The sequence below is a fragment of the Bos indicus genome, chromosome 15 (assembly GCF_029378745.1).
Source record: "Bos indicus isolate NIAB-ARS_2022 breed Sahiwal x Tharparkar chromosome 15, NIAB-ARS_B.indTharparkar_mat_pri_1.0, whole genome shotgun sequence".
NCBI classification, from domain to species: Eukaryota; Metazoa; Chordata; class Mammalia; order Artiodactyla; family Bovidae; genus Bos; species Bos indicus.
In genome coordinates this window covers 16,816,620-16,830,001 of record NC_091774.1, presented here as the reverse complement: position 1 = coordinate 16,830,001, position 13,382 = coordinate 16,816,620, and the positions used below count along the sequence as shown (strand labels likewise).

Below are 13,382 nucleotides of genomic sequence, written 5' to 3'. Positions count from 1 at the left end.
GAGCTCAAATAAATGAAAAAGGAATGAAGGAAACAATTAAGATTAATAAAACTAAAAGCTGGCTTTTTAAGACGATATATAAAATTGACAAACCATTAGCCAGACTTATCATGAAAAAAGGGAGAGGAAACAAATCAACAAAATTAGATGAAATAGGTGAGGTTACAACAGAAAATGCAGAAATATAAAGGATCAAAAGAGACTATTACAAGCAACTATATGCCAATAAAATGGACAATCTGGAAGAAATGGACAGCTTCTTAGAAAAGTTCAACCTTCCAAGACTGAACCAGGAAGAAATAGAAACTATGAACAGGCCAATTACAAGCACTGAAGTCAAAACTATAATGAAAAATCTGCCTCCCACAAAAAAAAAAAAAAAAGCCCAGATGGCTTCACAGGTGAATTCTATCAAACACTTTGAGAAGAGTTAATGCCTAGGCTTCTGAAACTCTCCTGAGAATTGGAGAGAAAGGAACACTTCCAAACTCATTCTATGAAGACACCATCACCCTGATACCAAAAACAGACAAAGACATCACACCCACACAAAATTACAGGTCAGTATTACTGATGAACAGAAATGCAAAAGTTCTCAACCAAATTCTAGCAAACAGAACTCAACAACACCTTAAAAAGATCTTACACTATTATGAAGTTGGGTTTATCCCAGGGATGCAAGGATTCTTCAATATATGCAAATGAATCACTGTGATACACCATATTAACAAATTAAAAGATAAAAACACATGATCATCTCAATCAGAACTACCAGCTGAGGCAATCAGAGAAGAAAAAGAAATAAAAGGAATCCATATTGGAAAAGAAGAAAAACTCTGTTTACAGACTACATGATACTATATATAGAAAACTGTGAAGATACTGTCAGAAAACTACCAAAGCTAATTTTAGGGCCTCCCTGGTAGCTCAGCTGGTGAAGAATTCACCTGCAATGCAGGAGACCCCAGTTTGATCACTCAATTGGGAAGATCCCCCCCCCCAACTCTAGTATTCTTGGGCTTCTCTGGTGGTTCAAATGGTAAAGAATCTACCTGGAAAGTGGGAGAACTAGGTTTGATCCCTGGATTGGGAAGATCCCCTGGAGAAGGGAAAGGCTACCTACTCCAGTATTCTTGCCTAGAGAATTCCATAGACAGAAGAGCGTGGTAGGCTACAGTCCATGTGGTCACAAAGAGTCAGACACGACTGAGCAACTTTACTCACTTCACCAATCAGTGAATTTAGTAAAGTCTCAGGATACAAAATCAATACACAGAAATCACTTGCATTCCTATACACTAACAACAAAAATCAGAAAGAGAAATTAAGGAGTCAATCCTATTTATCATTGTGCAAAAAGAATAAAATATCTAGGAATAAACCTACATAAGGAGACAAAAGCTGTACACAGAAAACTATGACACTGATGAAAGAAATCAAAGATGACATAAACAGATGGAGAGATATTCCATGTTCCTGGGTTGGAAGAAGTAATATTATGAAAATGATGATACTACCCAATGCAACCTATAAATTCAATGCAATCTCTATCAAATTACAAATGGCATTTTTCACAGAACTAGAACAAAACATTTCACGATTTGTATGGAAAAACAAAAGACCATGAATAGCCAAAGCAATCTTGAGAAAGAAGGATGGAAATGGAAGAATCATTCTTTGACTTCAGACTACACTACAAAGCTACAGTCATCAAGACAATATGATACTGGCACAAAAACAGAAATACTGACCAATGAAACAAGATGGAAAACCCACAGATAAACCCACACACCTATGGGAAACTTATCTTTAACAAAAGAAGCAATAATATACAATGAAGAAAAGATTATCTCAATAAGTGGTGCTGGGAAAACTGTACAGCTATGTGGTAAAAGAATGAAATTAGAATACTTTTTAACACCAAAGAGAAAAATAAACTCAAAATGGATTAAAGACCTAAATGTAAGACTAGAAACTAAAAAACTCTTAGAGGAAAATATGGGCAAAATACTCTATGATATAAATCACAGCAAGAGCCTCTATGACCCATCTCCTACAGTAATGGAAATAAAAACAAAAATAAATAAGTGGGACCTAATTAAACTTAAAAGCTTTGGCAGAGTCATGGAAACTATAAACAAGGTGAAAAGACAATGGGAGAAAGGCAAAAGACAATAAAAATGGTAGAGAATAATAGCAAATGAAATAACTGACAAAGCATTAATCTCCAAAATATAGAAGTAGTTCATGGTGGGCTGCAGTCAATTGGGTCGTGAAGAGTCAGACACAACTGAGCGACTTCACTTTCACTTTTCACTTTCATGCATTGGAGAAGGAAATGGAGAATCCCAGGGATGGGGGAGCCTGGTGGGCTGCCGTCTATGGGGTCGCACAGAGTTGGATACGACTGAAGTGACTTAGCAGCAGCAGCAGCATGCAACTCAATACCAGACAAACAATCCGATCAAAAAGGGCACAGAAGACCTAAACAGACATCTCTCCAAAGAAGATATACAGATGGCTAATAAACATATCAAAAGATGCTCATCATTGTTCATTATTAGAGAAATTTAAATCAAAACTATAATGGTATGGGGAGGGAGGTGGGAGGTGGGTTCAGGATGGGGAACACGTGAACACCCGTGGCGGATTCATGTTGATGTATGGCAAAACCAATACAATATTGTAAAGTAATTAACCTCCAATTAAAATAAATAAATTTATATTTTAAAAAAAAAGACTATAATGAGGTATCACCTCACACCAGTCAAAATGGCCATCATCAAAAAATCTGCAAACAATAAATGCTGGAAAGGGTCTGGAGAGAAGGCAACCCTCCTGCATTGTTAGTGGGAATGTAAATTGGCACAGCCACTATGGAAGACAGTATAGAGATTCCTTTAAAAACTAGGAATAAAACTATCACATGACCCATTAATCCCACTATCAGGCATATACCCTGAGAAAAGCAAAATCAAAAAAGACACATGAACCCCAATGTTCACTGAAGCACTATCTGCAATAGCTAGAACATGGAAGCAACCTAGATGTCCATTGACAGATGAAAGGATATAGAAGCTATAGTATATAAACACAATGGAATATTACTCAGCCATAAAAAGGAATGCATCTGAGTCCATTGTAATGAGGTGGATGAACTTAGAACCTATTATACAGAGTGAACTAAGTCAGAAAAACAAACATGATACATTAATGCATACATATGGAATCCAGGTAGATGCTACTGATGAACCTATTTGCAGGGCAACAATGGAGACACAGTCATGTGGACTTGTGGACAGGGTAAGGGGAAAGGAGAGGGTGGAACAGATGGGGAGAGTAGCATGGAAACAAACACTACCATATGTAAAATAGATACCCAGTGGGAATTTGCTGTACAACTCAGGAACTCAAACTGGGGTCTCTGGCAACCTAGAAAGGTGGCATGGTGTGAGAGGTGGGAGGGAGGTTGAAGAGGGAGAGAACATGTATACCTACGGCTGATTCATGTTTATGAATGGCAGAAACCAAGACAATAATATAAAGTAACTATCCTTCAATCAAAAACAAACAGTGAAAAGCAAATAAAATCATACACCTTGGTATGCAAATTATTTACTAAATAAAGCAATACATTTACGATTTCTAAAAGCCTCCAGTAGGGAGGGCATTGTTCACAACTATCTCTCTTTAAATACCCTTTTTACAGAGTTTAAAGTCTCTTTCAGATCAGATCAGTCGCTCAGTCGTGTCCGACTCTTTGCGACCCCATGAATCGCAGCATGCCAGGCCTCCCTGTCCATCACCAACTCCCAGAGTTCACTCAGACTCATGTCCATCGAGTCAGTGATGCCATACAGCCATGTCATCCTCTGTCATCCCCTTCTCCTCCTGCCCCCAATCCCTCCCAGCATCAGGGTCTTTTCCAATGAGTCAACTCTTCGCATGAGGTGGCCAAAGTACTGGTGTCTCAGCTTTAGCATCATTCCTTCCAAAGAAATCCCAGGGCTGATCTCCTTCAGAATGGACTGGTTGGATCTCCTTGCAGTCCAAGGGACTCTCAAGAGTCTTCTCCAACACCACAGTTCAAAAGCAACAATTCTTCGGCACTCAGCCTTCTTCACAGTCCAACTCTCACATCCATACATGACCACAGGAAAAACCATAGCCTTGACTAGACGAACCTTTGTTGGCAAAGGAATGTCTCTGCTTTTCAATATGCTGTCTAGGTTGGTCATAACTTTCCTTCCAAGGAGTAAGCGTCTTTTAATTTCATGGCTGCAGTCACCATCTGTAGTGATTTTGGAGCCCAGAAAAATAAAGTGTGACACTGTTTCCACTGTTTCCCCATCTATTTCCCATGAAGTGGTGGGACCGGATGCTATGATCTTCGTTTTCTGAATGTTGAGCTTTAAGCCAACTTTTTCACTCTCCATTTTCACTTTCATCAAGAGGCTTTTGAGTTCCTCTTCACTTTCTGCCATAAGAGTGGTGTCATATGCATATCTGAGGTTATTGATATTTCTCCCGGCAATCTTGATTCCAGCTTGTGTTTCTTCCAGTCCAGTGTTTCTCATGATGTACTCTGCATATAAGTTAAATAAACAGGGTGACAATATACAGCCTTGACGTACTCCTTTTCCTATTTGGAAGCAGTCTGTTGTTCCATGTCCAGTTCTAACTGTTGCTTCCTGACCTGCATACAAATTTCTCAAGAGGCAGATCAGGGGTTCTAGTATTCCCATCTCTTTCAGAATTTTCCACAGTTTATTGTGATCCACACAGTCAAAGGCTTTGGCATAGTCAATTAAGCAGAAATAGATGTTTTTCTGGAACTCTCTTGCTTTTTCCATGATCCAGCAGATGTTGGCAATTTGATCTCTGGTTCCTCTACCTTTTCTAAAACCAGCTTGAACATCAGGAAGTTCACGGTTCACATATTGCTGAAGCCTGGCTTGGAGAATTTTAAGCATTACTTTACTAGCATGTGAGATGAGTGCAATTGTGCGGTAGTTTGAGCATTCTTTGGCATTGCCTTTCTTTGGGATTGGAATGAAAACTGACCTTTTCCAGTCCTGTGGCCACTGCTGAGTTTTCCAAATTTGCTGGCATATTGAGTGCAGCACTTTCACAGCATCATCTTTCAGGATTTGAAATAGCTCAACTGGAATTCCATCACCTCCACTAGCTTTGTTCATAGTGATGCTTTCTAAGGCCCACTTGACTTCATATTCCAGGATGTCTGGCTCTAAGTCAGTGATCACACCATCGTGATTATCTGGGTTGTGACGATTTTTTTTATACAGTTCTTCTGTGTATTCTTGCCATCTCTTCTTAATATCTTCTGCTTCTGTTACATCCATACCATTTCTGTCCTTTATCGAGCTCATCTTTGCATGAAATGTTCCTTTGGTATCTCTGATTTTCTTGAAGAGATCCCTAGTCTTTCCCATTCTGTTGTTTTCCTCTATTTCTTTGCATTGATCGCTGAAGAAGGCTTTCTTATCTCTTCTTGCTATTCTTTGGAACTCTGCATTCAGATGTTTATATCTTTCCTTTTCTCCTTTGCTTTTCGCTTCTCTTCTTTTCACAGCTATTTGTAAGGCCTCCCCAGACAGCCATTTTGCTTTTTTGCATTTCTTTTCTATAGGAATGGTCTTGATCCCTGCCTCCTTTAAAATGTCACAAACCTCATTCCATAGTTCATCAGGCACTCAGTCTATCAGATCTAGGCCCTTAAATCTATTTCTCACTTCCACTGTATAATCATAAGGGATTTGATTTAGGTCATACCTGAATGGTCTAGTGGTTTTCCCTACTTTCTTCAATTGGCAATAAGGAGTTGACTTTATTATATCACAGTGAATACCAGAGTATCAAAATAAGGACTAGTCTGTACGTAATATCCCTAATTTATAAATAATGAGACAATATAACAAAAACTAGCTTCTAAGTCACCAAAGGAAAATCAATGCAAAAATGTTGATGTCTAGAAATAGTTCTTTCCCATTGCTAAATCGTTTCAGTCGTGTCCGACTCTGTGTGACCCCATAGACAGAAGCCCACCAGGCTCCCCCGTCCCTGGGATTCTCCAGGCAAGAACACTGGAGTGGGTTGCCATTTCCTTCTCCAATGCATGAAAGTGAAAAATGAAAGTGAAATCGCTCAGTCCTGTCCAACTCTAGTGACCCCGTGGACTGCAGCCTACCAGGCTCCTCTATCCATGGGATTTTCCAGGCAAAAGTACTGGAGTGGGGTGCTACTGCCTTCTCCTGAGGGTATAAACCACTCTGGAATGTGCACATTTCCAGGGAGTCCTAGGGAAGAAGCAATGGAAAAATGAATGGGAGAGGCATAACTGGTCCTCTGTAACAATCTTTCTCCTTCTCTTCAGGTTTCTCTTTTTATCCCATGCCATTCACTAATCTCAAACTTTAACCTGAAGAGCCAGTAAATGGTCAAACTAGAGTTTATACCAAGTCGATAGAGATGGTCATTTTGAAAGGACAAAAAATTTGCTATTCTGATCATATTTTCTGACCTATGACTTTAAATGTTTTTCATGACATGTGAAATATAAGTAACATTCATATGAGTGAATAAACACAATTCTAGTCTCCACCATGTGTGTGTATTCGTCGCTCAGTCCTGTCTGACTCTTTGCAACCCCATGGACAGTATCCTGCCAGGCTCCTCTGTTCATGGAATTCTCCAGGCAAGAATACTGGAGTGTGTAGCCATGCCTTTCTCCAGGGGATCTTCCTGACCCAGGGATCAAACCTGGGTCTCCTGAATTAGCAAGCAGATTCTTTACCATCTGAGCCACAAAGTAAACCCCAGTCTCTACTATATTCTCTAATATGTTAAGACAGTGAATGAAATATGTATCCCCTGATTTCAACTCACCAATATTCTAACCAGACTACCCAAAGCTGGTAAATATAAATCATAGATTTGTAAAACTGTCCTCTGGCATGCACAGAGAAGAGTACCAGGTAACAACATTTTTCTTTAGTTGAAACTATTTCTCCATGCTAAACTCTCCAACTCAAAACAGGTTCATTTTCTTTATGGTGTTTTTCTTTCCAATGAGTTAATCAGTTCTTACCTTTGCATAATCATTGCACAAGAGACTTTAAATGTAATTTTTTTTAAAAGGTAAGATCTAAGCAAACCAAGATTAATCCATACTTCAGTCACTTGTTAAAAATAAAGCTTTCATTGAATATGACTAGTAAAGCTGCTATTTTTGTTTTTAGTCTATATTTCAAGAATAATGAAAGGACATTATTTAAGAGAACAGCTACAGTTTAGGCACATGCCAGCATCTAGTGAACAGGTCACAGTCATTTATAAGATTGTGCTTTATACATTTTAAGAACTACCCATCATTGCTTGCGGGGAAAAAAGTCAGACTTAATATCTCTGTTTTAGAAAAATCTAATGGTAATGAAAATCTCAACGCTGTTACACAGTCCCCTTCTAAATTATACTTACTAATTTAAAAACTACTCCTTCCCTAATATCATCAGGCAGCATACTGCCTATGTTGTTTTCACTCACTAACTTGATCTACCTCATGGCAATTTCTGAAAGGCAACCAAACTGAGCTAGGCCTACAGTATCACCTGGGTGCGTGTGCTCAGTTGCTTCAGTCACGTCTGACTTTTTGCAACTCTATGGACTGTAGCCCGCCAGGCTCTTCTGTCCATGGGATTGTCCAGGCAAGAATTCTGGAGAGGGTTGCCATGCCCCCTTCCAGGGGATCTTCCAGGCCAGGGATCACGCCTGCATCTCTTATGCTTTCTGCATTGGCGCGCGGGTTCTTTACCACTAGTGCCACCTAGGAAGCCCCAACAGAGCTGGGTGTCACCTGGTGGTGACACTGGTGGTTATTGCAACAAATTGTCTAACTAAAATTTCTTGTAGGAATTGTGTACATTTATGTGCAAGTTATAGTTAGAAAGAGTCTTTAGTAATTCTTACATATTCTTCATCTTGTACACCTTTTACTCCCTCTAATAGAAATTCTCAAAGTGGGGAACATAAGGAAAGGAAAGGAGATGTGAGGTTCAGGCAATCATTTAGAACTGGCAAGTAAAGAACATTTTTTCAATATAATAAACATCGCTTGGCCAAGATTCTGATGCATTCCTCATAGTGGGACACCATCTCACCCCATTAATTCAAAAAATCACAATGCATCAAAAGTAATTGATATTGCTTATGAGAGAGTGCTGGGAAATACAGAATCAGAAAACTATAAACAGTTCTTGGGTGATACCCAACCCCATCCCACTCTCAACCCTTGTCTTCTCCAATAATAATGTTTGTCTGGGTAGCATTTCACCCATGCAGTTGCACTAAGATCGACATAAGTAAATCTTTGGCCTTCCTTTTCATTGCCCAATACTATCTTGGACAAGCCACTTAGAACTCTATGCTTCCCTCACAAAAGTTTCATATTCTTATTGTAATATTTTATGTTTAAGAAAGTTACCCAGGAAGAAAACATAGTCAGTGTGTAGCTGTAGTCCCAGTTTGAGTGTTAAAGCTAGGTGTGCCTCTCATATGTTTAGAAAACTCTGGTAAACTCATGAGCTGAGGTCACTTGAAATCTGTTTGTAGGAGGGACTCAGATGTCTCCAGGGAAAGCACTTACCCTAAAGGGAAAGAAAGGGAAGCAAGTTTTCCCTAGTCTGCAAAATCTGATTCTGAAAGAGAGGTGATTCTGAGTTTTATATGGAGTCAGTCATTAAGATTTGCTGTTCCACACTACCACTCCCTACAACTCCAGGGATTTCTGTCTGAGTCATAAGACAAAAAGACAACACAAAAAAACACTGAAAGAGGTATATTTCCCCCAAAAAAACTCTGTAAGATATTAGAGCAAAAGGGATTCCTGCTATGTTATCTACTTTGCATATAATAAAATGTAGCTCTCACACACCAAGAACTTTAGATCACAAGATAGTGCATCTCACTTACGGTACATTATGGCCGCATGAATCCGTGCAGTATAACAGTAATCCTTACTGTGGTGGGAGCTTCTAAAAACAGCCTTATATCATAAATATTAGTATTTTGAAGATAGACACTCCTCAACAAGTAGGACACAGAGACTTCCATGGATGACCTGCTTCACTGCCTTTGAGTTGCAGAGCCTACTATGAGTACATGTGAACCACCCTCCAGCACCAACCAGGCTTTCCAGAAATAATGAAATAAATAATAAGAATAAAGCAAAAGCCTTGAGAAAAGAGGAAGATCTCCAGTTTCAACTGAGAGTCAGAGAAATATGGATTACAGGAGGCTAATAATACTAACATATGAATATCTAGAAAAGTTTACTTGGAATGTGTTTTTAACATTATATTTTCCAATCTCTGAGTAAATGGCATGCAGGTAACTTTCATTTAAACATCATCAGAAGTATTGGAATTAAATCACTTAAAGACAAGGTCCTGGTCTCAGTTCACCATAGTCTTCAAATCTCTCTTTAGTGAAACTGCAACACTCTTTTCCTTTCCTCTCCTCCCCTCACTCATTCTCTCTCAATCTTATAAACATATGGTTACTATACCGAGTACATTAGCAGTACACTGAAGAATTCCTGAGACCTCTTCAATGTCCTCTTTGTTGGAATGGTCTGCATAGGAGCATCTGTTAGAGATATTGTAGAAATTCTTTTCCGTATCCCTGTAACTAAGAAGAAAACAAAATTAGCATACAGAGAAAATTTTTAAAGCCTCTGCAAATGCATTCCTATACATATACAAAAGCATATGTAGTTTATACTCTTGGCTTGATGATATTTGAAAATCACTGAAGCTTTAAAACATAATATCTGGCATAACCCATCATTAATATTAGCATAAGGAATGTGGACTTGGAACTGGAAGCAATTATTAATAAGAAAACAACATGTTAAAAAAAAATGGTGAGAACCAGAAAATATATCAGATTGTATAGCTAATGTTTCTTTAATTGAGTCCTCTGCAGACACTGGCAATTTGTTTCTACAATGAATTTTCCTGGAAAAAGAATAATTAACCATGATAATTTGCATTGGCACTAACCGTGTTGAAAGTAAACACATCTTAACTTCTATCACAGTCAAGAAGATAGAAGTATGGTGCATGGATAACAAGCAAACAAAGTGTTTGGTCTCTGACAGAATTTGAATCACAGTCTTACCTTTATCTGTGAGACTTTGGGCAACTTATATAATCTCTGTTAGTCTAACTTTCCTCCTTATAAAATGGAGGTAACTCCTAAATTTCTTATGAGGACTGAAAGATAAAATGCCTGCATCGACTGAAACTTTTCCAGTTTCCTTTGAATTAAAGCTAAGGCACCAAAGCTGCAGACAACAGTGGTCAGGGTCAAATGCCCTAATGTTCCAAAACAGTAGCCAAGAAGACCAGACATCACCTTCAGAAATTAAGAAGTGACTAAGTGTCACTATCACCTCACCATCAGCATACAAAAGCAAAGGAATAGGAACAGTTTGAAAGAAAATAATCAGAAGAATGAGTTAAAATAATTAGGAGAGTACAGCTGTTCTCCCCATCACACCCTCATACAAACACAAGTAAATGAGAGAAGGAGAATGTTCCCTGCAGAAACCCAGTTGGTGAAAGAGGGATTCACTCTGATAGAGACTGAGGGTTAAGTCCCTCATTAAATATCTGCTGCTGCTAAGCTGCTGCTAAGTCACGGCAGTCATGTCTGACTCTGTGCGACCCCATAGACGGCAGCCCACCAGGCTCCCCGTCCCCGGGATTCTCCAGGCAAGAACACTGGAGTGGGTTGCCATTTCCTTCCCCAATGCATGAAAGTGAAAAGTGAAAGTGAAGTCGCTCAGTCGTGTCTGACTCTTAGCGACCCCACGGACTACAGCCCACCAGGCTACTCCATCCATGGGATTTTCCAGGCAAGAGTACTGGAGTGGGGTGCCATTTCCAAGGTGGTGCAATTTCTGAACATCCTGATATATCTGAATGGAAGAAGAAGACTCCAGAGAGACTTACCTAGGGAAAATAAAGCCATCCTGATATATCTGAATGGAAGAAGAAGATTCCAGAGAGACTTATCCAGGGAAAATAAAGCCAAACTGGGATTTGCCTACAGTCATACCGTTTAATAAGGTAAAAACAAAAAAAAGAAAACATGAGTTTCTCATGGGTTAGGGAAATATCACTAAAGAAAGGTGAGCTGGGGGGGTGTCCCATCCTTATTGCTTTCCCAAACTAGAAGCTGCAGCCAGGGGCAGGGATACCACTAGCGAGACTGTGGAATGAAATCCACAGAGCCAAGAACCAGGGAATCTGAGGCAGTAAAGGCAGAGCCTGTATACATATCTCACTGAGGGCATCACAGCCAAGAGAGGATTATTATAACCACCAGTGAAATGAACAAAGGTTCTACTATTTTCCATTTTATTCATGCCTTTCCAGGTGGCTCAGTGGTAAAGAATATAGGAGACACATGTTTGATCCCTGGATATGGAAGATCCCCAGGAGGGGATCTGGCAACCCACTCCAGTATTCTTGCCTGGAAAATCCCATGGACAAAGGAACCTGGCAGGCTACAGTCCATAGAATCACATAGAGTCAGACATGACTGAGTGACTAAGTACGATATAACACATCAGAAGAGAAAAGGAATCAGAAAGGATTGGCCTAAAGCAGAGGATTCAATAATACATGACATCACCTCTACATTGGATTCCAAGTTTCTCACCAAGGCCTGACCCAGGCAGAGAGGGACAGAGAATTAGATAGGATATGAGACTGAAGATTTGATTTGGTCTGGAGTTCACTTTATACTCCCTGAAATTACTTGGAAAACAGAGCAATCTTCTCCCAATCTAGTGTCAAAGAGGGCTTATTCTAGCATGTTTGAAATGATTGGAGAGAAAAGATAAAAGGGCTTAATGTTTCTACACCTCACTAAGATTAGATTCCAGTAAACCAGTTAAGAAAAATGCTTACTACAGTTTCTAGAATGCAGGAGTTACTCAGTAAAAGGTGGGATGGGGAGCACAGTCATTAAATGCAGACAAATACAGGTTCATTTTTAAATCAAACTCCACCATTTTAATGAGTGACTTTAAACAAAATATATATTCTCACAATCTCAATTTCCTCATCTTTAAAAAAAAATGAAGTTAATACAATGATCCTATGAATTAGATTGTTAGTATTAAATAAAATACAAAGTACCCCATTTGTGTGTGCTTAGTCATGTCCAGCTCTTTGTGATGCTATGGACTGTAGCCTGCCAGGTTCCTCTGTCCATGGGATTATCCAGGCAAGCATACTGGAGTGAGTTGCCATTTCCTCCTCCAGGGGATCTTCCCAACCCAGGGATCTTCCCAACCAAGGGATTGAACTTGTGCCTCCTGCATTGGCAGGTGGATTTGTTACCACTGAGCCACCTGGGAAGCCAATAAAGCACCCCGTATATTACTCCAAAAACAGACAGCAATCAGTAAATATTATCTTTTATTTAACTTATTGTTTTTATTCACTAAGATACATTGTCTATGTAAATAAATCAAAAAGAAGCTAGATGACTTTTTAGATAAAATAATTTACAGCCACAAAATCTGACCATGACAAACTTATGATATTGATATAATATTAAGTAATATCACTGAAGTTAGTTAAACAGAATAATCAGGGTTAACTCACCCTTATTTTCACTTCTAATATTCTACAGAAATTATTGTAGCTTAATCTTTATTCAAGGGAAGAGAAGAGTTGACTCATTAGAAAAGACCCTGATTCTGGGAAAGATTGAGAGTAGGAAAAGGTAGCAAGAGAGGACAAGATGGTTGGATGGCATCATCAACTCAGTGGATGTGAGTTTGAGCAAACTCCGGGAGATAGTGGAGGACAGGGAATCCTGGTGTGCTGCAGTCCATGGAGTCATAAAGAGTCAGCATGACTGAGCAACTGAAAAACAGTTCACTATATACATACCTCTGTGTACATACCATTAAGGTACAACACATTCGTTTATTCACACTTTTCCATTCCCACCCCCCAACAAAAACTGTTAGTTCTTCCTACATACCAAGCATTTACAAAGATACAATTACATATAATAGAAGTAAACAAGATAAATAACAAAATACAGAAATAATTAAGATAATATAAGCTAATGATAAGCACTATAAAAAGAGATAATATAGAATAATGTAGTAGAAAATCCTTGGGGTAGAGATTGAAGTAGGTGATCGAGGAATACTTCAGATTGATTGTCTTGTCTTCCTCGGGATATGAGATTTAAACACAGACTTACCTGTATAAAGAATAATCCATGCAAACATTTGAGGATAGAGCATTTCAGGAATGTGCAAAATCCTTGAGGCT

The 13,382-nt window shown here is 39.0% G+C and overlaps 1 protein-coding gene across 2 annotated transcripts in view; it reads right to left on the bottom strand.

The window, feature by feature from the left end:
- Nucleotides 1–13,382, bottom strand: part of GUCY1A2 (guanylate cyclase 1 soluble subunit alpha 2) — a 546,451-nt gene that overhangs the window by 450,592 nt on the left and 82,477 nt on the right. For both annotated transcript variants that reach the window (XM_070803359.1, XM_019975851.2), the window contains exon 3: nt 9,584–9,705. In XM_070803359.1, coding sequence (XP_070659460.1) covers nt 9,584–9,705 — 122 coding nt within the window. The remainder of the gene's footprint in view (nt 1–9,583; nt 9,706–13,382) is intronic.